At 44.5% G+C, this 27,944-nt stretch overlaps 1 protein-coding gene across 5 annotated transcripts in view; it reads left to right on the top strand.

Moving 5' to 3' along the window:
- VPS39 (VPS39 subunit of HOPS complex) overlaps positions 1 to 26,169 on the top strand; it is a 49,712-nt gene extending 23,543 nt beyond the window's left edge. For 3 of the 5 annotated variants that reach the window (XM_008973299.4, XM_063596567.1, XM_034938572.3), the window contains 18 exons: positions 55 to 238; positions 6,162 to 6,282; positions 6,394 to 6,514; positions 10,869 to 10,998; positions 14,846 to 14,988; positions 17,160 to 17,303; positions 17,784 to 17,925; positions 18,049 to 18,135; positions 18,466 to 18,539; positions 18,882 to 18,980; positions 19,583 to 19,700; positions 20,210 to 20,338; positions 20,968 to 21,070; positions 21,301 to 21,346; positions 22,396 to 22,545; positions 22,711 to 22,845; positions 23,104 to 23,195; positions 23,978 to 26,169. In XM_008973299.4, the coding sequence (XP_008971547.1) occupies positions 55 to 238; positions 6,162 to 6,282; positions 6,394 to 6,514; positions 10,869 to 10,998; positions 14,846 to 14,988; positions 17,160 to 17,303; positions 17,784 to 17,925; positions 18,049 to 18,135; positions 18,466 to 18,539; positions 18,882 to 18,980; positions 19,583 to 19,700; positions 20,210 to 20,338; positions 20,968 to 21,070; positions 21,301 to 21,346; positions 22,396 to 22,545; positions 22,711 to 22,845; positions 23,104 to 23,195; positions 23,978 to 24,116 (2,157 nt within the window). In that variant the 3' untranslated portion in view covers positions 24,117 to 26,169. The remainder of the gene's footprint in view (positions 1 to 54; positions 239 to 6,161; positions 6,283 to 6,393; positions 6,515 to 10,868; positions 10,999 to 14,845; positions 14,989 to 17,159; positions 17,304 to 17,783; positions 17,926 to 18,048; positions 18,136 to 18,465; positions 18,540 to 18,881; positions 18,981 to 19,582; positions 19,701 to 20,209; positions 20,339 to 20,967; positions 21,071 to 21,300; positions 21,347 to 22,395; positions 22,546 to 22,710; positions 22,846 to 23,103; positions 23,196 to 23,977) is intronic. The other 2 variants (XM_003805610.5, XM_063596569.1) reach the window with 1 other exon arrangement.
- The last annotated feature ends 1,775 nt before the right edge of the window (positions 26,170 to 27,944 follow it).

Below are 27,944 nucleotides of genomic sequence, written 5' to 3'. Positions count from 1 at the left end.
GTTCCTACCTCTGGCTGGGGAATGCTAGGTGACTCACTCTGTTTCTTCCTATAGGTGGATGGAAAGGGGTCCATCAAAGAGCTCTTTCCAACAGGAAAACAGCTGGAGCCCTTAGTTGCACCTCTGGCAGATGGAAAAGTGGCTGTGGGCCAGGATGATCTCACCGTGGTACTCAATGAGGAAGGGATCTGCACACAGAAATGTGCCCTGAACTGGACGGACATACCAGTGGCCATGGGTGAGACCAACAGTAGCTGCTGTTTCCCACTTTGGGTTGAGGTTGTGTGCCATTCCTGCAGAACGGAGTCCCATTCGTAGCTTTAGCAGACTGATTTACATTGTGTCATTCACTTTCAGTTCCCCTTCTTATAAGTAGATGACATTTTAGGGTCATTAAAAATGGGATAGTCTAGTTCTTGCAAGAAGCTGAGTTTTACTCCAGAGGGGGAAAACATATAAACAGAAATGTTTATTTTAGGAAGTGATTATCTACTGCTATTTTTTACTTCTTAGTTTTTTTCTTCCTCCTTTTTTTAAGAGCTTTGATTGTGTCCTCTGCCAAATGGACTACATTTGGAAATTAGTGGAAATTCCTTGTGTATTCCTATAGTATGAGTAATTCCATATTGAAGGGTTTTTGATATAGTAATTCCATGTTGAAGGGTTTTTCTATTGTTGCTTTTTTTTTTTTTTTTTTTGTAGCTTAGAGGCACAGACAACATTTAGGTGATTTAGGTGTCAGCCTCTATTCTACGCATTAGGTGCTTCTGTTCTTATGCTTGCTTCAGGTTCCCAGCTCTCCACAATGGAATTGCCTAGAAGCATATAACCACTCTTGCCCCATTTTATTTTCAGTCGGAAGAGTGAGCATTACTAAAATAGTTACTGCTGTGAAGTGGGACGCACTGACATGCTTTCTGTCTTTAAAGACCCCTGTCTCTGGAGACAAGGGTTACAGTCTTGGATAAAGAGACAAAACAAGGCACTGCTTAAGGTGTTAAATTGGATGAGTTAAAATTCAGTAGTTCAGAGAAAGGGAAGTTTGTTGTTTAATTAGGAAGAAGTTTCATTACATAGGTAAGACTGGACTATGGACTAGGTCAGGCAGGGAGTTTGGAACTTGGCTTGAAGAAAAATTTCCATTCAATCTAGGCAGAAAGCCCGATAAATGAGTAGAAGTCCAAAGAAAGACATGCCGATTTGGGAGAGGGTATTACAGAGCCTGACTTGATACAGGTGGTCTGAATTACAGAGCAGTGAAATAGGGCCAGTTGGTAGATGTCCGTGAGAAGGTCTGGGAGGCCAGTAGATTCCTGAATGGTAGAATGTCTTGATAAAAGCATCATGTTCCGGCCGGGCGCAGTGGCTCACGCCTGTAATCCTAGCACTTTGGGAGGCTGAGGCAGGCAGATTGCCTAAGCTCAGGAGTTCACAATCAGCCTGGGCAACATGGTGAAACCCCGTCTCAAACACGAAAAAAAAAAAACAAAAACTAGCTGAGTGTGGCAGTGTGTGCCTGTGGTCCCAGCTACTTGGGAGGTTGAGGCAGGAGAACTGCTTGAAGGGAGGGGGAAGTTGCGGTGAGCCGAGATTGCGCCACTGCACTCCAGCGTGGGTGACAGAGCGAGACTCCCGTCTCAAAAAAAAAAAAAAAAACACATCATGTTCTAGGGTGATTGTTCTGGTTGTGGTTAGAGATAAGTAGACTAGAAGGAAGAGAAATCAAAAGGTCAGTATTTTAAAAGGCCCAGGATTATGGATAGTCACAAGTTTGAGGGGCTTATGGGGCTTTATGAGAGGCTTTCCCGATGTTCTAGGCGACCTTGTTTTCCCTTCAGAAGAGGAACTTTGGCAGATGAGTTTAAGAGGCATGTAAAAGTCAAGCGTGTTTCTGATTTCCCAGGATGAGAGTTCCTGTCTTCCAACCTTCGTTAGTGCCTGGGGCCTTCATCAGTGCTTCTTAAAACCATGTCTGTGTCTTACTGCTGAAGAAAGTTTTGAGGCACTTGCCCTGTGAGGTCTCCTTTGACCCACAGGCAGAATTAGTCACTTCTTGGTGCTTCCGTAACCCTTTCAGGTATCTCTGTCACAGCAACTTGTCACACGTGAGCGATCTGTCTCCTCTGTTCCTGTAGGAGCTCTGTGAGGTCTGGATGCATGTCTTGATCTACTTTGAGTCCTTACTACATAGTACAGTGCCTGAAACATCACAGCGTGTAAGAAAATGCTTGCTGAATAATTGCATCATTATCCTGGTCAGTCATTATTTATATGCCTGCTGTACACCAGCCAGTCTCCCAACTTTTGGAGATATAAAGAGATCCAGACCATCTCTATTGTCAACAAAAGATATGACAACCAAAGGGGTTTCTGTTATAGATTACCTTTTTAATTAAATGAGAACGTATTCAAGTGAGACAGATTTTAAAAGGAGAAATTTTACATATGTTATACAAGTTAGCACTAAAGAAAATTGTACTAACTTTTCAAAATGAGGCCAGCATAAAAAGAAAATAAAAAATTCAATATAAAACAATATGCTTTTAATTTCATTTTTCTGGTAAGATGAAAAATATCAGCATAATAGCAGTAGCATTCAAAATGATAGAAATATAACTTAGTTCTCAAGTTACTCATTTCTGAGTTCCCTCATAGCTTTGAAATTTTATTGTACTATTCATTGATAGTATAAATTGCAAATATAATAGGAAAAACTTTTTATCAGGAAATGGATAATTAAACTAGTGCAGCGACTCATGCCTGTAATCCCAGCACATTGGGAGGCTGAGGCAGGAGGACTGCTTGAGCCCAGGAGTTTGAGACCAGCCTGGGCAACATAGTGAGACCCTGTCTCTACAAAAAATACATTTAAGAAATTAGCTGGGCATCGTGCTGTACACATATATTCCCAGGACTTGGGTGGCTGAGGTGGGAGGATTGCTTGAGGCTGGGAGATGGAGGCGGCAGTAAGCCGTGATCACACCACTCACTGCATTCCAGCCGGGCCTATAGAGAGAGACTCTGTCTCAAAAAAAAAAAAAAAAGGATAATTAGAAATATTAGCAAATTAGACACACTAAGAAATTATTTTTATGAATATATATTTTGAAGTTAAATTTCTATGTGGTAATTATGCATCTAGTGGTTTGCTTTTTACTAATTTTTTTACTTTTAAAAACATTTTTATTTTTAAATGTAAAAAACACATAACATACAATTTACCACCTGAACCATTTTTAAGTGTACAGTTAAGTGGTATTACGTATGTTAACATTGTGGTACAATAGATCTTCAGAACTTTTTTATGTTGCAAAACTGAAACTCTATACCCATTAACAACTCCTCAGTTCTTCTCCCTCCAGTCCCTGAAGCCACCATTCTCCTTTCTGCTTCTATGAATTTGACATCTTCTAGATACCTCATATAAGGGAAATCATACAGTATTTGTCTTTCTGTGACTGCCTTGTTTAATTTAGCATAATGTCCTCAAGGTTCATGCCTTCCTTTTTAAGGCTGAACCTTAAAAAGGTAATATATATTCCACTTAAAAAGGTAATAAAATAATTACTTAAAAAAGTAATAATATTCCACTGTATGTATACACCACATTTTGTTTATCCATCCATCTGTTCGTGGATACTTGGGTTACTTTCACCATTGGCTGCTGTGAATAATGCTGCTACGAACATGTGTGTGCAAATATCTCCTTGAAATCCTGATTTTCAACTGTTCTGAATATGTACCCAGAAATGGGATTCCTGGACCATATGGTGATTCTATTTTTAATTTTCTGAGGAACCACCATACTGTTTTCCATAGCGGCCGCACCATTTTACAGTCCCACCAACAGTGCACAAGGGTTCCAATTTTTCCATATTCTTGTCAACACTTGTTATTTTCATTTTTTTAATAGTAGCCATCCTAAAGGCGTATGAGGTGATATCTCACTGTAGTTCTTTACTGATTCTTGATATAGCACAGAATATAGTCATAGAAAATATTTCTATTATCTCTAAGTTAGTGAAATTATGTTTCATATAGTATACAAACAATAAATTTATCTTACAGTTCAGTGTAAGGTAAAGCAGATCCTTATTCAGTCTTGTTCTGAGATTTGTGTTTTTAAAGATATGTTTTGTGTTGCTTATTTTCTAAATTCCCTCCATTTATGTTAAATCTCCTTCACCATACAACTTCTCAAATATTGGAAGACTTGATTTGCAATGATTTTATGGTTTTGTCAGTCTGCTTTTTGCATGCTGACTTCTTTAGCACTGTGTGGAATTGTTCTGCTTCATCCAGCATTTTAAGCTTTGGACTGTCACATGCTTGTCAAAAAGTACAGAAAAATATAGTGGATATATTAAAAGTTATTTTCAAAAGAGAGAGGAAGAGTGAAGAAAAGGAGTATAACCCAATAATTTGTACTGGATCAGAAGGGTAAATTTGGGGTCATGGATAGATGAATGAAAGGTTTTTTTTTAGATATAATAGAGGAAAACAATTTTAAGACTCGACAGCAAGTATCAAATAGAAATGCCTTCACTGAGAAGTCCATCCAGCCACCTTCTCTGTGTACCATTAAGCCATGTCTTAGTTCATTTGTGCAGCTATAACAGAATACCACAGACTAGGTAATTTATAAAAACCAGAAATTTGTTTCCTCACAGTTTTGGAGACTTGGAAGTCCCAGATCAGGGTGCCGGCATCTGGTGTCTGGTAAGGGCCTTCTTGATGCTCCTTCACATGGTGGAAGGAGAAGGGTAAGAGAAAGATGAGCTCTGCATTCTCACATGGCAGAAGAGAGAGAACCCACTCCACAAGCCCTTTTTATAGTGCATTAATCTATTGATGAGGCTGGAGCCTCACCACCTAAACACCTCCCATTAGGCCCCACCTCCCAACACTTTTGCACTGAGGATTAAGTGTCCAATGCATAAGATGGGGAGGGAATAAAAATAGCCAAACCATAGCAGCCATCAGGTGGAGCATCACACCTTTTCTCTGTGAAAATCTCTAGCAGAAACAACATTGGCTAGAAATGTGGAACTCTTCCCTTAGAGTAATTTTAGGGAAAATAGAATTTACCTTCCCCCTACCTTTTTTATTTCTTTTTTTTTTTTATTTTTTATTTTATTTATTTATTTATTTATTGAGATGGAGTCTTGCTCTGTCGCCCAGGCTGGAGTGCAGTGGTGCATCTCGGCTCACTGCAAGCTCCGTCTTCCGGGTTCACGCCATTCTCCTGCCTCAGCCTCCCGAGTAGCTGGGACTACAGGCGCCTGCCACCACGCCCGGCTAATTTTTTTGTATTTTTTTTTTTTTTAGTAGAGACAGGGTTTCACCATGTTAGCCAGGATGGTCTCGATCTCCTGACCTCGTGATCCACCTGCCTCAGCCTCCCAAAGTGCTAGGATTACAGGCGTGAGCCACTGCACCCGGCCTTTCCCCCTCCCGCCACCTTTCTAAGAGAATGAAAGAAGAGGTTCTGTTACCTGGTTCTCCCACTGATGCATTGTTATGGGCAGCTGCAACTGGCCTTTGTCTGGCCTGGCTTTGTGACTGATGAAAAAGGAGCAAGTGAAACTTTTATCCAGTTCTTTGGGGAATAAGGCAGGAGTGGGATCAGGTGACTGTCAGCACAGCTGATGTGTCTTTTTTGTGCAAGAGATTTCTCTGATCATAACTCAAGCAAAGCAATTTTTTTTTATTTTTCTTTTTTTTAGAGTCAGGATCTCACTCTGTCACCCATGCTGGAGTGCAGTGGTGCAGTTATGGCTCATTGCAGCCTCAAACTCCTGGGCTTAAATGATCTTCCCACCTCAGCCTCCTGAGTAGCTGGGACTACAGGTGTGTGCCACCACACCTGACTAATTTTTTAATAAATGTTTTTGTTGAGGCAGTGTCTCACTAAGATGCCTAGGTCAGTCTCAAACTTCCGGCCTACGTGACCTTCCCACCTCAACCTCTCAAGTTGCTGGGATTACAGGCCAATTTTTTTTTTCTTTGTTTCTGAATCACAGTGTAAGATCCTGGCTTGATATTTGACTAGGGGACTTTTTGGAGATCCATTTAAATGTATCTTAGAATGGGCAGCTGAAACACTCCATAAACCCAAAGCCTTAGACCGGAACAACTGCTGTGTATGTTCTCTTTCACAGAGCACCAGCCTCCCTACATCATTGCAGTGTTGCCTCGATATGTTGAGATCCGAACATTTGAACCGAGGCTTCTGGTCCAAAGCATTGAATTGCAAAGGCCCCGTTTCATTACCTCAGGAGGGTAAGGAATTTCTTTTTTTGCTATGGCTGTATATTATCCCAAAGTTGTAAAGTCACCTGTGTCATCACAAAGCCTGTGATCTTTTGCTAATATTCTTACTCTTGCTTCCAGATCAAACATTATCTATGTGGCCAGCAATCATTTTGTTTGGAGACTCATCCCTGTCCCCATGGCAACCCAAATCCAACAACTTCTCCAGGACAAGCAGTTTGAATTGGCTCTGCAGCTCGCAGTAAGTCTTGTTCCTGACTAGTCTTCCTTCCTTATTGTTCTTGAAAGTAGGTGATTTGGGTTTCAATGTTCATATTTATTTTGGGTTAGTAGAATAAGCACATAGCTGAAAGTCCAGGGCCTTGAATACTAGGTCTGACTCCACCGTAAAATATCTATGTAACTCTAAGTGATTTTACTTTTTCACTTTATCTGTCAAATGTAGAATGAATATCAATTCTAGTAATAGTACCTTGTAGAATTAAGGTGAGAGTCCGGGAGCGGTGGCTCACGCCTGTAATCCCAGCATTTTGGGAGGCCAAGGCGAGCAGATCACCTGAGGTCAGGAGTTCGAGACCAGCTTGGCCAACATGACAAAACCCTGTCTCCACTAAAAATACAAAAATTAGCTGGGCATGGTGGCAGGAACCTGTAATCCCAGCCACTCAGGAAGCTGAGGCAGGAGAATTGCTTGAACCCAGGAGGTAGAGGTTGCAGTGAGCCAAGATCATGCCACTGCACTCCAGCTTGGGTGACATAGCGAGACTCTGTCTCAAAAAACAAAAAAAAAAATTAATGGGAGAATAAAATAATTTAATATATTGTATGGTCATGAAAAATTAAAGATAATGGAGACATTAAAGTTTAGTAGCAATCATAAATATACTGTTATAGTCAAGTTGAATGCAACAACTAGAGGACCCCTCAAAATTCCTTTCCACAGTAGACTCCTATGTTTGGATAAGTAGGCTTTCTTTTGATATTCTGAAACTACTTCAAGTTGTTGTATTCAGCCAGGCTGCAGTCTTATATTTATGATGCTTACTGTAATGTTTGCAAGGGATCTTGTTCACAGCAAAATAGTGACCACCTCTTGTTCCAATGTTGATGTCAGAGTCTGTGTCTTGTTCTTTTAAACATCGTCAGTGATGATTATTGTCATCTGTAGGGGGTGGATTTGCTTGTAGGAAACAACCAAAAGTCATTCTGAGCCTAACCTAGTTGTTAAACCAGATATTGCTACTTTATGTATTTGGGGGTTTTTTGAGGTTTTTTTTTTTTTTTTTTTTTTTAAGACAGGGTCTCACTCTGTCACCCAGACTGGAGTGCAGTGATGCAGTCTTGGCTCACTGCAGTCTTGACCTCCTGGTCTCAAGTGATCAGCCCACCTCAGCCTCCTGTGTTGCTGGGACCACAAGCATGTACCACCACACCCAGCTAATTTGTTTATTTTTTGTAGAGACAGGGTCTCACTTTGTTGCCCAGGCTGGTCTTAAACTCCTGAGCTCAAGTGATCCTCCTGTCTCAGCCTCCCAAAGTGCTGGGACTATAGATGTGAACTACTATGCCCAGCCTCAGATAGTGATACTTTAAAGAAGAGATGTTTATGAAGATAATAGTAATAAAACTGAATTTCTAGAGTATCCTGTAAACTATTTCTAAAAGGAGAGCACTTTTTTAGAATGCAGATACTTTTAGTTACCTATGGTGGCTACTCGTGAAGAACATTTACTTTGGACATATATGTTCTGGATTTAAAATAAAAATCTGATCTTAATAGTAAGACATAGTTAATATTCCATAAAGATGATTGCTTTCTTAGAGCACCGAATTTCAGCATCTTACTGTTTTTTTTTCTACTCATGCATTGTCCTATATTATTTTATTTTCATTTTTAAAAATAATACAGTGAATACCCATGAACTCACCATCCTACCCAAGAACCATAACTTTTATAACTTTTTATAATCCTTCCCATCCCATCCCTCTGCCTCTCCTCCAGTTGTAATCGTTATCCTAAATTTTGTATTTATCATGACCTTACTCTTTTACATATATATTTAAAATATAAACATATTTAGTATACGTTTAAAATATATATTTAATGATTAAATACATATGTTTAATCTTTTACATATATTTAACATATGGAAGTAATGTATTTAGTTTTTGATAAAAAGGTTATGCAGTATGAAACTCTTTAGTCTATTTTTCTTAGCAGGAAGGTCTCAGAGTCTTTTCAGTGATCTTCCTAGTTCAGGTTGTTTAATCTCAGGTAAAGAAAATGGAAGTGGGTTCCCATTTTTCCTTCTCTTTTCTAGGCTCATACTTACTTTGTGCTCTGCCCTTTTTATGACAAAAAAAGGTTGATTGACATCATGTTAGTCCAGGAAGAACCTATCTTTTATTTAAATAGATACGCAAACATAATGGAACTTTCAGAGGGAAATTACAAACTAAACTTTGGCATTGATAAGTCCTAGAGCCAAGTGTCAGAGAGGGACAGTTCGCTGTGGGCTGGAAAAGGCATCCTACGGCTGGACACTTGAGTTGACCGTTTAAGAATATGTTAGATTAGGATCAAGAGCAGGAAATGGAACATTCCAGATGGAGAGGAAGTTAAAGAAGTGTAAAGTGTGGCCTGTGTCTATCGCATTTGGAGCCTGTCCTGACTGGAGAAGAAGGTATGGCCTAAGTGTTTGGGACTCAGCTAGATAAGGAGGCTGGCACCAGGTTTTGGAAGCCTTTGAAGCACCAAGCAGGAGAGCGGAGACCAGGGACAGCCACATGTTGATGATGGCTTGGACTAGTGTGGCGGTAATAGGAAAAGAAAGGAAAGGGGGAAATTGAGAGACATTTTGAAAGAAAAAACTAAATTTGATAAAGATTGGCTAAAGAGGTATAAGGGGAAAATAGGTTATGAGGAAGAAGCAAAGCTCATAGCAGCTGCATTTGTTTAGCTTTTACTGAGAATAGGACCTTTCCCAACCGTGCCAGCTATGCCAGATGGCTGTTTTTTTTTTCTTTTTGTTTTTTTTTTTTCCCGAAACAGAGTCTTCCTCTGTCGCCAGGCTGGAGTGCAGTGGTGCAATCTCAGCTCGCTGCAACCTCCGCCTCCCGGGTTCAAGCGATTCCCCTGCCTCGGCCTCCTGAGTAGCTGCGACTACAGGCATGCGCCACCACGCCCGGCTAATTTTTTGTATTTTAGTAGAGACGGGGTTTCACCATGTTGGCCAGGATGGTCTTTCCTGACCTCATGATCCGCCCGCTTCAGCCTCCCAAAGTTCTGGGATTACAGGCGTGAGCTACCGCGCCCGGCCCATCGGATGTTTTTCATTCCTTGAGTACACTGTGCTCTCTCTGCCATTTTAAAGCCTTGTACATGTGCTGTCTCCTTTGCTGGGGAGTACCTGCTCCTCTTCCCCTCCCTGTCATCTGCTCAGCCTCATTTAGCTAACTCAAACTCATCCTTTTGTTTGAGATGGAGTCTCGCTCTGTCACCCAAGCTGGAGTACAGTGGCGTGATCTTGGCTCACTGCAACCTCCGCCTCCTGGGTTCAAGCAGTTCTCCTGCCTTGGCCTCCTGAGTAGCTGGGATTACAGGCACATACCACCATGTCCAGCTAATTTTTGTATTTTTAGTAGAGACGGGTTTCACTATGTTGGCCAGGCTGGGTCTCAAACTCCTGACCTGAGGTGATCTGCCCACCTTGTCCTCCCAAGGTGCTGGGATTACAGGCATGAGCCACCGTGCCTGGCCCAACTCATCCGTTATGTCTCAGTTTAGGTCCCTCTTGGAATCCATCCTGGACCCCCGACTCAGACTGGATTGGGGACCCCTCCCACATGCTTGTCATCACTCTTACCCTATTTTGTGTTTTTAAACTAAACTCTAGGTTTTATTCAGATTGGCCAGTTTTTCTATTAGTGTCCTTTTTTCTGTTCCAGAATCAAATCCAGAAATCAGATTGCATTTAGTTGTCATGTGTCCTTAGTGTCCTCTGGTCTGTGACATTTTATCTTTCCTTGTTTTTCATGACCATGACAATTTTCAAGATTACCGGTTAGGCATCTCGTAGAAACCCTGTTGTGTTTTAATTGCGTAGTTACTTAGCATTACAGTTAGACTGTAAGGGCAGGCTGCAAGGCGGATACCATGTGGCTGTCTTGTACACTTTGTTTTATTTTTTATTTTTTTTTTGAGATGGAGTCTCACTCTGTCACCCAGGCTGGAGTGCAGTGGCATGATCTTGGCCCACTGCAACCTCTACCTCCTGGGTTCAGGTGATTCTCCTGCCTCAGCCTCCCGAGTAGCTGGGACTACAGGCACGTGCCACCACGCCCAGCTAATTTTTTGTATTTTTAGTAGAGACGGGGTTTCACCGTGTTAGCCAGGATGGTCTCAATCTCCTGACCTTGCGATCCGCCCGCCTCGGCCTCCCAAAGTGCTGGGATTACAAGCGTGAGGCACCGCGCCCGGCCTTGTCTTGTACACTTTGGCGTCTGTAGCTCCTAGCATCTTCTCTAACATCAAGAACATACTGAACAATATTTGTTGAGTGAGCGAACTCTTACATATTCTGCTCCGTTATTAGGAAATGAAAGATGATTCTGACAGTGAAAAGCAGCAACAAATTCATCACATCAAGAACTTGTATGCCTTCAACCTCTTCTGCCAGAAGCGTTTTGATGAGTCCATGCAGGTCTTTGCTAAACTTGGCACAGGTAACAAGTGGTGAGGCCTTTATATAAGGGACTAATGGAGGAGGGGAGCCTGAAAAGTATGGGGAGAAATGATAACAGACTTCTGAGAATGGAGAAGGTTTAGGCTCAGCTAAATTGATACTCATACCTAGCAGGATCCTGTGGGGTGACCACAGTGGTTACATATCTATACTCCTAATCCTATGAATCTGGTCTTCTCAATAAATGTGGACTCCCAATTTTCCAGTATGATATGCCCTTGCCATTAGAGAAAGGTAGCAGAAAGTCATTCAGTTCAACAAATGGGTATTTGATCAGCTAGTGTTTATTGAATGCTGTTCTAAACCAAAGTCCTTGGATTAAACTGCAGATCATTTTTGAGAGCCAACACAGGGCAGTGCCATGAAGCTCTTCCTTTTCTTAATGTCCTGAAACCTCTAGACATGAGTGTAGTGGTGAGGAGCAGGTACCCTGGGGTCTGCCTGAGGTCTGGCAGAGTTACTGGACCTCTCTGTGTTTCTGCTTTCTCCTCTGCAAAAAAGAGATGATCATACTACTACTTACCTTAGAGTGCTGCTATAAGGATTATATGAAGTGCTTTGAACAGTGTGTGGCACTTAACAAGTGCTCTGTAAGTGTTTGATGTTATTAGTATTGAATTTCATTACTGTATATTCAAAACTGTATATCCCAGTTTTGCTTAATTTGGATCAATCTATCTATATATACTTGGATTGACTCTATATCATACTAGCATCTCCTCTTTTCTCCTCTTCATTGCTTTGCCTTTTTTCCACCATTCCTCAACCTTGGCCAGTAATGAACTGTGGTAATTCCCTGTATCAGTCAAGATTCTTGGTTGTGAGCAATGGAGACCAACTCTGGATCGTTTAAGTAGAATCTGGATAAATTAAGCAGAGTTTATTGGAATATTAGGGTAATGACAGTTGAAAGAATTCATAAAATTGATGGGAGATTAGGCTGGGGAATAGATGGAAACGAAGGGAGCTCTGGAGGCCCTCCCAGCTGGAAACAAAACAGGAAGCCAGACAATGATCAGTTTGTAGCCAGGACAGGCTGGGCCATCCTGCACTAGCATAGCCACCTTCTTAGCCATTGCCACTGCCACTTCCCCTGTTGTTGCATCCTTGATAAAAATTGCCCTCTGCTAGTGTATTAGCTGTCTAATGCTACGTAACAAATCTCCCCAAAACTGTATGGCTTAAAGTAACAGTAATCATCCATCTCTGTTAGTACTTGCTGGTCCGGAGTTTGGGAAGGGGTCAGCTGCACTGTCCTTGCTTCAGATCTCTCAGGCAGTTGCAGTTTTATGTCACCTGGGCTACCATCATTTGAAATCGGGGCTAGAAGATCCACTTCCAAGCTGGCTCACTCATATGGCTGACAAAGTGGTGCTGGCTGGAGCCAGGGGCCTCAGTTCTTGTCCAAGGGGGTCTCTCTTCAGAGCTGCTTGAGTGTCCTCATGCATAACAGCTGGCTCTTTCCGGAAGGCGTGTTTAAGAGACCTAGGCAGAAGCTTCAGTGTCTTTTGTGACTCTCACTCTTCCTATATTCTGTTGGTTTACAAGGGTGCTGCCAGGTTCAAGGCAAGGAAGCTCATCAGACTTCCTCTCTTGATGGAGGAGTGTCATGTTACCTAAGAGGAGCACATAGGATGGGATGTATGATATATGTTGGTGTGTACCACGCTGCTTGTCATCCTTGCATCATTTCCTCCAGATCAAGGGATCTGATTAGCCAGGATTAGGTCATGGTCTGACCCCCAGACTCTACTAGGGGTGGAGAAAGAGGTTTGGCTCCCCTCTGCTTCTGAAGGCAAAGGTAGGTCCCTAGAGCTATCCTACCACCAAGACTCCACATAGCCTGGAAGAGAGAACTTGCCCTTATCTGAAGTACCTAGAGTAGGCAGATTCATGGAGACTATAAGTAAAATAGAGGTTCCCAGGGGTTGGAATGGAGGGAGAATAGGGAGTAATTGTTTATTATTAAGGTAGTTTCAATTTGAGATGATGGAAAAGTCCTGGAGATGGATGGTGTGACGGTTGCACAACAGTGTGAATGTATTTAATACCACTGAATTGTATGCTTACAAATGGTTAAAAGGATAAATATTGTGGCATGTATATTTTACTGCATATAGACACACAGATTGTTGGATGAGCTGAATGAGCAGAAGACAGGGTTCCACTACTGGACATTGATGTGGGCACATCCCTGTGATCCAGAGGTCAGCAAGTTGCTGCTGCTTCCACAGCCTAAGCCCTGTAGTATCCTCAGTTTCCACAGAGCTGGTGACTGAGTGCAGGCTTCTGTATCCAGGCAGGTGCCTCTACAGAATGGCAGAGCTGATAACCAGACACTGGAAATGCCGAGTCTGGCTGCACACACTCATGAGCTGGAAGAGGGAGGCTTCCATCTCACTTTCAGTTTCCAAATCTCATATCCTGTTTCTGGGTGGAACCAGATTTTCACTTAGAACCCTGACTGCTAGGGAGTTTGATAAAAGTAGTTTTCAGTTTTATAGCCCCTGTGGACTATAAAGGAGTAGAAATGGATGGGAAGTGCCAATTGACCATACACCATAGTGTTCCACAGCATTGATTCACTGTAAATTATATAACCAGCCCCCAGTCAGTGAGGGGATATGTTGGCTACTTACAGCATTTTGCTATTACAATCTGGGAGTGGCCAGGTACAGTGGCTCATGCCTATAATCCCAGCATTTTGGGAGACCAAAGAGAAGAGGACTGCTTGAGCCCAGGAGTTCAAGACCAGCCTAGGCAACATAGTGAGACCTTGTCTTTACAAAAAATTTAAAAATAATTAGCTGGCAGGGTAGTACATGCCTGTAGTCCCAGCTACTTGGGAAGGTGAGGCAGGAGGATCACTTGAGCCAGGAGGTCAAGACTACAAGAAGCCAAGATTGTGCCACTGAGCAAAACCCTGTCTCAAAAAAAAAAAAAAAAAAAAAAATCTGCGAGCATCTGTGAGAACACCATAAATTCTAAGGCAGAAGGAAAATGTCACCTCTTTGACATTGTTAATGTGCACCATTTTGATTCTTAATGTAGCAGAACATTTTCCCACATATTTATATTCTCTTGTCAGTTGGTCTTGTCTTTTGGTCATTTATCAAATGAAGTCTTACATTTTATTGCCAATTTATGTGAATTTGTTTAATCAACATATTACCCTCTTTTAAAAAATTTTTTTGAGACAGGGTCTCCACTCTTGCCCATGCTGGAGTACAGTGGCATGATCACAGCTCACTGCAGCCTCGACCTCCTGGGCTCAAGCGATCCTCCCACCTCAGCCTCTCAAGTAGCTGGACACAGGCACATGCCACCATGCCTAGCAAATTTAAAATTTTTTTGTAGACATGTGTTCTTACTATGCTGCCCAGTCTTGTAATCAACAAATTAGCCTCTTGCCATATATACTACAAATATATTCCCTAGCCTGTTGTGTTTTTTTTTTAGTAATGTTTCTTTTTTTGACTTAAATTTTTTATTGTTGAGTCTCTTGATCTCTTCTACTTCAATATCAGTATTTTTCCTTAGAAATTTTTTATTCTCTACTTTCAGAGGCTTGATAAATATTCAATTCTAATTCTCTGTGTGTATTTGAATATAGTCAGGCATTTTTGTGATGTTTTAGTGAATTTTAACATATGTATAAAAAATGCTCAAATCATAAGTCTACAGCTCATTGAATGTTTATGAACTGAGAGTCTTTTTTTTTTTTAAATCAGTCTGGAACTTATTTTGCTATAGTAATAGTCCTGTTTTATTTTATCCCTAAATTGTTGGGCTCCTTTCCAGAGGAATCATGTTTACCTTCCATATAGATCCCACCCATGTGATGGGCCTGTACCCTGACCTGCTGCCCACAGACTACAGAAAGCAGTTGCAGTATCCCAACCCATTGCCTGTGCTCTCCGGGGCTGAATTGGAGAAGGCTCACTTAGCTCTGATTGACTACCTGACACAGGTAGGTATAGTACAGAGTGCGTGAAAGAGTTTGCCTGGGAGTTTCAGTACTTGTTTCTTTGTGGCAAGGAATTGAGGGCCTTCTCTAATGCCAAGGCAGTCTGTAAATTAATGCTGTAGGAAGTCTGCCTGGGGTAAAGTTTCTTTCTGCTACTTCTAACTTTATAGTACCATTGAGGTGGGGTTTTCTGCCAAATCTTGATAAAAATAAACACACCCAATTCCTAGTAAATTCACACAAAGCTGTTATAGAAACTAAAAAAAGTAAATTTTAGTTGATAGAAGCATACAAGTTTTTTTAAAACAAACTTTTTGTAACATACATGGTTTTGGGGAAAATGCCTCCTGTATGTGGAACCACTTGGAAAACACACACAAAAAAGTACAAAGCAGAAATACAAATTACCTATAACTCTACAACCAGAATGTAAGAAACATTTTAGTGTTGTCCTTCTAGACTTGTATATCTATGAATTAGCTTTTGTTTATTTACTTCTTGGTTTATTTATTGCAAATGGATATCAAATTGTAGATTGTTTTATAGCTTACTTTTTAAAAATTTAGCCATATACTGAGAAAGTACTTCCTTATCAATAAATGTCCTTATATAACATGTTTTTTAGGGAGGTATTTAGATTTAAAATTTTTTATGATTTACTGTTATAGACAGATACATTTTTTAAGTCAGCACTAAAACCAGCATCTCTATTAAAGTCCCTTAACCCTAGATTTCTGTCACAGAAGGCTATTGTTTATTTCCTGTGTATCCATTCAGAATCAGAGCCTTATTGATATTTTTTCCTCTTAAGTGTTTTGCAGATCTTTGTAAGGGGTCTTCAGAATGCTCTAGGGTAGGCACTGAGAAGTATTGCTGTTGGCCGGGTGTGGTGGGTCATGCCTGTAATCCCAGCACTTTGGGAGGCTGAGACAGGAAGATCACCTGAGGTCAGGAGTTCGAAACCAGCCTGGCCAACATGGCAAAACCCTGTCTCTACTAAAAATACAAAAATTAGCTGGGTGTGGTGGCCCACGCCTGTAATCCCAGCTATTCAGGAGGCTGAGGCAGGAGAATTGCTTGAACTCAGGAGGCAGAGGTGGAAGTGAGCCGAGATTGCGCCACTGCACTTCAGCCTGGGCAACAGAGTGAGACTCTGTCTCAAAAAAAAAAAGAAGTATTGCTGGAAAAATTGTCATGCCGCTTTCCACTCCCTGCCTCTGGGTCAGTGAGTGCCTGCAGGTCTGATCAGGCATGGGTGGCCTCGGCCCTTCCTTGACATTGGGCTCCAGGGGTACCCTCCTGGGGCTGGCAGCCTGCAAGGAGCACACAAACTTGCCACTGCCTACACACTGCACACACTGTGCTAAGTAAAAAAGATTCCTGGGCATAGTATCTCCCAAAGCCAGTGGCATTGTGGAAGGCCCTCCACTGCCAATGTCTTAGCTGTAGGAAGGTGAGCACACGTCCTTCCCTGGCCTTCTTCACTGACACTGGGAATGCATGAAGTAACTGACAGTAATATTGTGCCAGAGAGATGGCAGAGCAAGACCATGGGCTCTGCCAGACTCAAGAGGATACATACTGGATGAAGTTCTAGGATAGGCAGAAACTCATCTCCAGGGATCAAAAGCATATCAGTGGGTGGGATTGTTTGGGAACAGCACGAGGAACTTTCTGGAGTGATAGAAATGTTATCTTCCTTCACTGAGGTGGTTACATGTATGTACACATCTGTCAAAATGTATCTGATGGTACACTTTAAAAGATTAGATTTTATTGTAAGTTATACCTCAATAAGGTTGATTTTAAAAAAAATAAAAGAACATGGGCTTTGGAGTCAGACCCCAGTTTGAATCCTGCCCTACCCCTTACGTAGCAGCTGACACCTGTGCCTTGGGTTCCTCACCTGTAAAATAAGGATAATATTATCGGCACTTGTTTTAGGTTTAAGATGGTATATATAAAGTGCTTGGCATGGTGCCTGGTCTGTAGTAAATATTCAATAAATAATTGTTGTTGTCTCTGTGGCAATTTGGCAGTGCTAAAAATCGAATGCTAATGTGAGATCAGGCCAATAGGCATGAGCTGATTGGAGGTATTCAGAATTACCCAGTAGCTCAGATGACAAAGGAAGACTTAGTCCTGGCCTTAACCCCACATTTTGACCTTTGCAGAAACGAAGTCAATTGGTAAAGAAGCTGAATGACTCTGATCACCAGTCAAGCACCTCCCCGCTCATGGAAGGCACTCCCACCATCAAATCCAAGAAGAAGCTGCTACAAATCATCGACACCACCCTGCTCAAGTGCTATCTCCATGTGAGTTACCTGAGGGCTCGGGTGCCACAATTCCCAGTTACCCTGACAGTCTGGGAAAGTAAAAGGGAGTGCTAGACCCTGAGGGACCTGCCATTAGTAAGAGTGAAGTCTTTGATTCTGGAAACCATATAGACTTCTCCTGATGTCTGTGAGTCTCTTGGAATTAAGAGGATAAGGCAAGATATCAATGCACAATTGTACAGTGGATTCATCTTCTCTGGTCGGATTGCAGTTAGTGCTACAAAGTCAGCTGGGACAGTATTTCCTTCAAGAAATGTTCTCCCCCACAGAACATTAAAACACATTGTGCGAAGGTCCATAAATGCTCTAAAAGCCTCTACCTGCTGTCCTGAAAGAGGGCTGTCTGCTTTCTCTTGCTTGTGCTACATTCCTGGCCTTTCAGCCTAGAGCAGGCCTGGGCCAGGGAAGGGTGGGGCTCCCCAGGAAGCAGTTTCCACTGAACTCCTGCTCTTTCTGCAGACAAATGTGGCCCTGGTGGCCCCCTTGCTACGCCTGGAGAACAATCACTGCCACATCGAGGAGAGCGAGCACGTGCTGAAGAAGGCTCACAAGTACAGTGAGCTTATCATCCTGTATGAGAAGAAGGGGCTCCACGAGAAAGGTGTGGGGGTGGTTCCTTGGATCTGGGAGGGGCTCTTGTACATGGCAGGGGAAACCCACTGAGATATGGCAAATCTCCCGTGGGGAAAAGGCTCATGACCTTGTTCTTGGGCTTGGTGGCCAGCTCTGCAGGTGCTCGTGGACCAGTCCAAGAAAGCCAACTCCCCTCTGAAAGGCCACGAGAGGACAGTGCAGTATCTGCAGCATCTGGGTAAGTCCGCCTTTTGAAAGGGGTGGGAAAGCGCTCCTGTTCAAATGACCTGGTCTCCCTCTGTTTCTGTTTCTGGTTGGTTGCTCCCCTCCCTCCCGTGCTTGTGTTCACTCAATTTCATTCCTCCAAATGGCATAAAAGTCCCTCGGTGGTTGGCCTGTGACAGCCCCCTGGTATGGAGCCAGCCCAGTAGGGCTAACAACCCCAAGTGGCTCATGCTTGAGCTGTCTTTTCAGGAAAATGAATTCTGGGGCAACCTGCCCACCTGCCTTCCCAGTGCCACAGGCAAGATGGGCCTCAACTGCTGACAAGTCCTGCTTTTCCTTCTAGGCACAGAAAACCTGCATTTGATTTTCTCCTACTCAGTGTGGGTGCTGAGAGACTTCCCAGAAGATGGCCTGAAGGTGAGCCACGGGAGTCCCTTGGATTTATCTGGTACACACTTGGTTCTTATTGCACTTGAGACAGCAGTGGATGGAGAGGAGGGTGGATTCATGCATCTGTCTTCATTGGTGCATGAAGAAAGGGTGGACTGGGAAGCGTGAGCCAGCACTGTAGTTGGTAGAGAGAGCCTTGCACAGGCATGAGGAGGCCTGTGCCTCATCTGACATGCTGACTGCCTACAGATGCCTTCTCGTACCCTTCCCCTCCTAAAGTCTGTTTGATCCCTGCGCTCACATGCATGTGTGTTTGCTGGAACTGCAGTCAGATGGTTCTGCTGCTGGAACTCGGGTTCATTCTAACAGATATTTACTGAAGATCTCCCGGAAGTGGAGTCTCTGCCACGTGATCGAGTCCTCGGCTTCTTAATAGAGAATTTTAAGGGTCTGGCTATTCCTTATCTGGTAAGGTATTTTTTGGTCTGCACTAAAAAGCTTTAAACCCAGGATCCAGGACTGCGTGGTTCTGTTATCGGGCTGTTCAGATTTGGGATTTATGTCACTTGGGGATTGGAAGGATGAGGGTTATTTCAGCTTCCTCTGAAGAAAAAGATCCCAGTAGACCAAGCTGGAAATGCTACCTACCAAATCTAGGTAAAGTACAGAGGGATAAAAGAATAATGTTTAGAAAAAAAAATTCCAAAGCCACATTTGGAAAAAAAATTCCAAAGCGAAACTCAAAAGTGACCACAGGACAATCAAATAGGCTTAAGTACCAGGATGCAGATATTTAACCATAATTACATGAGTCGCTATGAGAGTTTGGAGGATTATGGGACAAAATTAGTAAAATGGAGTTTAGTAATTGAGAAGATGGCTCCTCACGTTACTGGGTCGCATTGTGAAACTTCTGGTGGCTTTAGACGAGCTGTCTCTTAGTCATCTTTGCAGCCCGATTAGGGGATAATCTGGATGGGACCTGTTGGGCCTTAAAAATGTGAGGGAGGCTGGGAGACCAGGTCACAGCCTGGAGAATACCAGTGACAAAGACCTACATCTTGCCTCAGGAACACATCATCCATGTTTGGGAGGAGACAGGCTCTCGGTTCCACAACTGCCTGATCCAGCTATACTGTGAGAAGGTGCAAGGTCTGATGAAGGAGTATCTCCTGTCCTTCCCTGCAGGTACCAGTTCTTTTAGGAAGCCGGTTGGCCCCAGGCCCTAGAGGAGAGCACAGACCCAGGTGCCACATGTGGTGGGGGTAAGCAGGCCACCCTATTCTCTGCCCAGGTGCGCAGAAGTTCTGAAGAGGAGCCAGGGGAGCTAAGTGACACAAGCCTGGCACATGAGACTCAGGAGCTCTTGTCTGGGTCCTGGCATCTCTGAGTGTCTCAGAGTCATCCCTCGGGGAGGGTGGAAGGAACAGACCTGTCTGCAAGATGACAGCTATACTGATAAGAAACAGGTTTGCCCACAGAGTATTTCTCTATTCAGCTTATTTTTTTAACCGTAAGCTGATGTTTTGGGGCCACATAGAGACTATGAACTAAAAGAAGTTAGCATGGAAGCCACCCTGGAGGCCCTTTCTGGTCATGTGGTGACATCCTTGAACCCCATTCCCTTCATTTTTCTTGATGACCCTACATTGCCACCTGGCAGTGTCCTTTCATTTTGAGCTTGGTTTCCCTTAAAGGCAAAACCCCAGTCCCAGCTGGAGAGGAAGAGGGTGAGCTGGGAGAATACCGGCAAAAGCTCCTCATGTTCTTGGAGATTTCCAGCTACTATGATCCAGGCCGGCTCATCTGTGATTTTCCCTTTGATGGTGAGTGTCTGGCTTAGGGCCAGAAGCCACTTCAGCGAAGGTCATGCAAAGACTAATCCACCCCTTTAATTGTTCCCCAACTCTCCACAAAAGTTGGGCCTGGAAAAACTAGGCGTTTCAGGCCAGTGCTCCTGTTTTGTCCTCTCTGAAGACTCACTTTTGTACCGTGACTGAGAAAAGTCTCCTTCCTGGGTATGAACCACATGCTAATTGATAGCCAGGTTGCAACCTGTTTTTTGCTTCAGAACATGTTCTTGGCCAAGTTCATTGTTCAGCAGTTTTTGTAATCTGGCATAATTTGTCTTTATGAGAGCTGAGAGCAAGCATTTGCTCATCTTACCTGAACCACCTAGCATGTTGTAGGTGGTTGTTAAGTACTTGGCTGCTGAATGAATATTCTTACCCAGTTTATATGTGACCTCAAAAAAGATGGGATAAAGTACTTCCTAAAATAGCTCCCTCCCCCTTTTTTAAACTTCAGTTATTTTCTCCTTGAAGAAAAACCCAAGCAATAAGAATCCTATTGTCTTCCCTTTATATTGCCCCGTGTCCACTCCTCTGACAGCGTAGCCCCCACCTTGTGCTCGCGTGATGGCGGCAGTGGTTCCTTATATTCCTTTTCCTCCTAGGCCTCTTAGAAGAACGAGCTCTCCTGTTGGGGCGCATGGGGAAACATGAACAAGCTCTTTTCATTTATGTTCACATCTTGAAGGATACAAGGATGGCTGAGGAGTAAGTTTGCCCCAACATCCCACCTCCTAAGTAGTCTAAAAGCAGGCCCTGCAGAGAGATGAGAGTTAAGAAGGCCATCTCCCCATACTCCACTGCGGGAGCAAGAATTGCCTCCGTCCTGGCCCCCAGTTTTGGCTATGGTTAGGCTGCTCGAGCAGGCTGCACGCACAGCCTCTCATTTAGATGTGCCCCCCTCACACCACCTGCTCTCACCACTCTCTCCCTTGCAGGTACTGCCATAAACACTATGACCAAAACAAAGATGGCAACAAAGATGTGAGTAGTGACCCTGACTCAGGGAGCACGTGTGCATACCTCTCCCCGTTGGTTTGACCAGAGGTGGCAATAATATGAGTGGCAGAATAAGACAGGGCACGAGTCAGGGCTCTGACTGATCTTGCATGTGTGTATTGAGGGACAGCAGGGGACCATTCATCCTGGTGTGCTTGGGGTAGTTCTGGCGTATATCTTTGTCATCCCTGTGATTATTAATAGCACTCCTGTCTCTTTACTCTCTTGATTTGTGTCATAAATTATGAGGTAGTTCTGGCGTATATCTTTGTCATCCCTGTGATTATTAATAGCACTCCTGTCTCTTTACTCTCTTGATTTGTGTCATAAATTATGAGGTAGTTCTGGCGTATATCTTTGTCATCCCTGTGATTATTAATAGCACTCCTGTCTCTTTACTCTCTTGATTTGTGTCATAAATTATGAGGTCTGCCTGTCGAGCGGGAACCCGTCATGGTTCTGATGTACTATATCTTGAATACACATTGACTTTTCAATGTCTGGAGACATTTTTGATTGTTGTGACTGAGGACAGGGGTGCTGCCAGAATCCAGGGGGTAGAGGCCAGAGATGCTGCTAAACAATGCACAGGACAGCCCCCAAACCAGGAATCATCTGGCCCCGAATGCGCACTGAGGTTGCGAAAGCCTGTGGTACTGGCACCAGTAGGAAATGCAGCATCTCACCTTAGGATATCCCCACCTGCAGAAATGTGATGGAGTCTCAGCTTTTAAAGCCAAAGGAAATGAGGAATCTTTTTGAATTATTTTACAGTGGTAGCGTTTTGTAAATGGCATAATGGTAAACGAATACAAGGCATTTGGTTTTTTCTCTCAGGGAAAAAGCAATCCTTAATTAACATCTTCAGTTGCCTGTTTGACCTTACCAATTTACAAGGTGAAAATGACCAGTTTTACATACTCAGTGATAGCTGTTACTGTAGGCGAGCCCCTCGAATCGTTAGGCATGCTCAGTGCTGGGGGTTCTGGGAGGGTTGCTGCCAGCCTGACGTGGCTCATGTCTCTCTGAGACAGGTGTATCTGTCCCTGCTTCGGATGTACCTGTCGCCCCCCAGCATTCACTGCCTGGGGCCAATCAAGCTGGAACTACTGGAGCCAAAAGCCAACCTCCAGGCCGCTCTGCAGGTCCTCGAGCTGCACCACAGCAAACTGGACACCACCAAGGTCAGGAGTTGTTCCTAGGGAGATGGAGGGCGTTTGCAGGGAGCACCGAATGAGAAGAGGAAATGCGGAAAGGGACTAGGGTCCAAGAGCTCCACGGCTGCAGACATTTCTTCATTCTCACTCCTGTTCACCTCACCCAGTCCCTATCTCTGTTCCTGTCCCTAGGCCCTCAACCTTCTGCCAGCAAACACTCAGATCAATGACATACGCATCTTCCTGGAAAAGGTCTTGGAAGAAAATGCACAAAAGAAACGGTTCAATCAAGTGCTCAAGAACCTTCTCCATGCAGAATTCCTGAGGGTAGGTATGGGCCTTCCAAACTCTAGGGTGGGCTTTTAACTTTCAGTATGAGACAATGTCCACATGTTCCCTTCTGACCAAGGCAGAGCCTGTACAGTGCAGCTCAAGCTGATCCAGTAGCCAGCCTGACACTGAATTGCCAATGTTCTAAGCAGAATAATCTGTGACGACTGAAAGAGGACACAGTTGCTGGCCTCTGCCTCCTGTTTCTGGGTGCCACACTGTAGAACTTCTTCCTCAATCCCCCTGTTCTTCCAGGTCCAGGAAGAGCGGATTTTACACCAGCAGGTGAAGTGCATCATCACAGAGGAGAAGGTGTGCATGGTGTGTAAGAAGAAGATTGGGAACAGGTGAGCCTCCTTCACACCTGTGTGGCATCTGGGCTTTGTGGAGGTTCCCAGGGGTGGAGAACGCTCAGGATGGATTTCTGCCCTTTAACAGAGAAGGAGAGCATGGCTGCTGGCTGTCCTGACAACTTTTAGTTCTTGAGCCTTCAGAGAGCAGCCTGTTCTATCTGTTGGGGGTGGGCTTTGAGAATTTAAAGACCTGCAATGTATGGTATGGAGCTGTTGGATTCTTGTCCATAAAACTCTTCCCCTCTTGAAGCTAGAACCTGATACAGTGGGTGCCCAAGAGATGTAGGTCTGCAGAAAGTTCTTATAAGGAAGATCCAGTGAAGGAAGAAAAAGATCTTTCAAGCTACTGCATTGTGACTCAAGTAGGATCCTGAGCCAGACTCATACTGTGTTAAGACATATACTCTAGTTAGTCCCCTTTTCTTCAAAGGAGAGTGATTTGTCTCTTATGTAGCTGGACAAATATTTTTCTTTAGAAAGACAAACTCGCCGTCCTTTTCAGAATTAGCCTGAAAGCTGTTCTGATGAACATTGTTGGCTCTCAGGAAGCCAGGGCTGAGCTTTGGGCTGGTGCACTGCCCATCTTTAATATGCCGTGTGTTTTGCATAATAAAAAAATACCCCATGCACTCTTAACTGTGTGCACCTCATCCTCTGTTTGGTTATTTGACAGAGATGATGGCTACAGAAATCCAGAGCCCCTCAGGCAGGCTGTTCTTTGAGGTTTGGGTGGGCTGCTTTTGGAATGGCCCCCCAGCAATGTGCCTCTTCTGTAGGACGTGCCGCTGCCAGAGAAGTGGTCACTTAGAAGCAGTCCTCACTCCCAAGCCATTTTCTTCCCTGCAGTGCATTTGCAAGATACCCCAATGGAGTGGTCGTGCACTACTTCTGTTCCAAAGAGGTAAACCCAGCTGACACTTGAGCCCAGCATCCTGGGGATCCAGCAGATGGACAGCTTGGCTCTCCCAGAGAGGTGAAGGAGCACCTGGCCTTAGGAATCCTGGCTGCCACCACCACAAGGCTCCCCATTTGAACATTACTGGCTATCTTGTGCCCTGGAACAACTCTGAATTAATTAGACTCATGGTCTGGCATTGCCAGCTTTTTAATGGGAAAAGAGATTAGTTATACCTTATACCATTATGTTGTGGGCAATTCCAGAGAATTCAGTACCTGCTTGGTCAGGAGGATGTGCACCATCTTGCCTTTGCACACCAGTCACCTGAACAAGGAAACTTGTCACAAGTGTTTGTAACCATGGGGTTGTTCATCAAGGGCTTTTCTATTAAGTACATGACTTCACAAGGACCGCTCAGCATGGCTCACTGGAGAGTTCCATGAGAGAACAGCACTCAAGCTTCTGGCCGCATGGACCCGATGGCTCGCATTCTGTGTAGTGTTTTACGTCTCCATGGTAGCCGTGCCCTGCACCCCTCAGTAGCTGCCCTGTTAGTTTTCAGTCTCCTTTTCTTTCTCACCATTTATCACTTCCCTCACTGCCCTACCCAGGCTTTCTCTCCCACTTCCCTGACTCTGGGAATAACTAATATTTAAGCAAGGTAAGATGAGAAGCAAGGGGAAGTCTCAGTTCTAGGAATACAGTGCTAGTTGATTGTCAGGTATGTTGTAAATAGACCCTCTTTGCCATACACTCCATGCCTAGATGCCTCGGAGAGCATCATTCTCTGCCTAGGCAAGGCCCTGCATCCCTTGCCTCAGGCCGGGCTGAGTGTGACTGCAGCTTCTGAGGATGGGCCTGCCCTGTCTGGGGTATGCGTGATCCCTAGATAGATGTTCCCACAGAGGTGCCTGCTCCGTCTTCGCTCACCAGACACTCAGGCAGGCTGGCTTAGTCTTTGTGCGTGGCGATTTTGTGCTCTGGGCCCTTTCTCTTTTTCCAGCCAGTTTCCATTCACTTGCCTTACAGCCTGCCCTGACCGTCACTCCCCAGCTTTGTTCAGCAATGGTGTGGTTAGAGAGTTGTGCTGGGATAGCGCAGGAAGGTGGGTCCCGGCAACACGCAGGGGATGAGTGGACCTGGAACTGACAATGGCGTGCTGCCAAGTGTTCCTGAGAGGTGTTTAGGCACAGCAGAGGGGACGCGGGGGGCAAGAACAGCAGGACGCTGGTTTAAAAATAACTCACCGCCAAACCTGTGGAGCAGTGTGGGGGATCCTGCCAGAGGTGCACAGGCTGGAGTTTCAGGCACTGCAGGCTGATGACACACAGGGAGAGTGGCCCTGCCTCCTGTCCTCCCCGGGGTTTTTGCAGACTCGAAGTCTCACTGCACCAGTGTCTTTGATGGTGGTGAGGGTGGGTGATGGTGCCCAGCACCAACAGTTTTAGTGGCCTGTCCTTGACATGCCGTGGTCCTTTGTAAACTATGGCTCCATGCTGTGTGACAGATCAACGTGCTGATGGTAAGTAGACTAGGCTTCCCCAGGCATGCCGTCCGTGGGGGCCTGAAGAGACAGTGAGTGCCATTGGCCCCATTCGCAGATGTGGGAGACTCTGCTCAGGCCTGTGAGGCTGGGCAGCCCTTCACCAGAGTTCGGAGGAGCAGTGTGTGGCGCCACGTCCTGACTGGCCATACCCACACAGAAGCAGTGCTGCCCGGGGCCTCGTCTGGACCAGCTTGGACTCTGCTTCCTCCAGGAGCAGCAGGGAAGCTCTGGGCCGCCTCCCTGGATAGCAGGAACTTGCCCTGCCACGTGTGCCCTGCCTTCCTGGCCAGCTGTGCTTGTTATCTTCCATTCTCACAAACCTTGTTTGAAGCAATAGAATAAAGAATGTGTGTTTTCTTTCCTGGTATACATACATGATCCCATGCTCCCAAGCTCCATTCTTCCTTCCCTCAACTCTCTGCCCTCCACAGAGCTATGGAGAAGGCTGGAGATGAAAGCTTTGTAGTGAGGACTGATAAAGATCTCATCACTGCTCCTTATAATAAACCTAATAAAGCAAGAAACCAAGCCTATCTGGGTCTCTTATTTCCCCCTCCCATGGAGTTTGATGAAAATAACAATGAAAAGATAGTAGTTTAGCAAAGAACTTAGAAGAATAAGCCAATTAGTGACCAAGAAAAAATGAATATAATACTTGCATTACAAATGCCACGTGGTACAGCCAGTGTGGTCATGGCTGATGAGTCAGCAGCACAGGTACGGAACACATCCATCATTACAGAATTCTGCGGGACACACTGGCGTCTGGGAGATCCAAGTGTTTTCCCCCATCATGTAGTAGCACCTGGTGCCTCTTCCTGCAGCCCATGATGAAGGAATTGGGATGGAGGGACGCAGAGGTGTTTGGGAAGTGGAGAAGTGTTGGTTCACTTTGGCCAACTCCAAAGAGAAAATGTAGTCCTTGTTGTCTCTGTCACATCTGGCACTAGGGGCAATGACTTTATTGTGCAGTGGGGCCGATGACTTCCAGAAGAGGATGGTACAGCCAGAAAGACACATCAGTCAGGAGCTAGAGCCCCAGCCTGGTTCTGCCCCCAGCTAGCTCTGTGCCCTATCCTCTTGTATGGATCCGCAGGTCCCCTGCATACATTCACAGCTATCACCAACTGCCAGACTCTCATTTCTTAGAGCCCAGGCCAAGTCTTGGCTTCACAATCCAAATAAAGCAGAAACAGGCCCTTCTTTGGGGCCTGGTCACTGGCAGTCACACATTCCTTTTGGGGGGGAGTTTCTGGTCTGAACTTGCCCATTCGGTTCATTTTGGAGTTGAATCACATCTTTTTTGGATGTTGTATTTTTCAGCCTGCGACTCTAGGCCTTGGGAAGAGTGGAGATGACTGAATCTTAGTTGAGGGACAGAAATTCTCTCCCTCCCACAGTTCACGGCCCCCGAGATCCTCACTCTTCCTGGAGACTGTGCCTGTCTCAGCCACCTTGATGGTTGTGGTCCACAGAAGAGCGAACATCACATCCATCTGCAGCCTAAGGCCTACAATGGCCAAAGAGAATGCTAAAGCCTGTATATCTGGTCGCTGAAGGATAGGTAGACTTGTTGTTTGGCCTGTCCTTATTTATAACCCCCTGCCCATATGCCTGTCTGTACCTGGACACTGTACACTGACCCAGGAAGCGAGCCTGGGCCAAAGCCACAGGGAGTCATGAGACTGAATTTCTCCAGGATGTGGATGGGCCCGCCTCACCTCTGTCACCTTTGCGTTTCTGGGCCTAGCACAGGTCTGGCACCCACCAGGCTCTTGGTGTTTGGCGAATTAATGCGGGTGGTCAGGAGAGATTAGAAACATCTTTGATGAGTTCATGTCCTTTGTAGGGACATGGATGAAGCTGGAAACCATCATTCTGAGCAAACTATCACAAGGACAGAAAACCAAACACTGCATGTTCTCACTCATAGGTGGGAATTGAACAATGAGAACACTTAGACACAGGGCGGGGAACATCACACACCGGGGCATGTCGGGGGGCGGGGGGTATGGGGGAGGGATAGCATTAGGAGAAATACCTAATGTAAATGACGAGTTAATGGGTGCAGCACACCAACATGGCACATGTATACATATGTAACAAACCTGCACATTGTGCACATGTACCGTAGAACTTAAAGTATAATTAGAAAATATATATAAAGAGAGAAACATCTTTGATCCCAGATGAAACACTGAAGCAGAGATTTCTAGGCTTCAGCTCAAGAGCCACAGGGAAGGTGGGACTTGAAGGGTGGCTAGTTACAGGCCTTTTCCACAGCTGGAGGAGACTCTTC

This window comes from Pan paniscus, chromosome 16, assembly GCF_029289425.2.
Source record: "Pan paniscus chromosome 16, NHGRI_mPanPan1-v2.0_pri, whole genome shotgun sequence".
Lineage (NCBI taxonomy): Eukaryota > Metazoa > Chordata > Mammalia > Primates > Hominidae > Pan > Pan paniscus.
The sequence above is the reverse complement of the archived record's forward strand: the minus strand, read 5'-3'. Positions and strand labels throughout refer to the sequence as shown.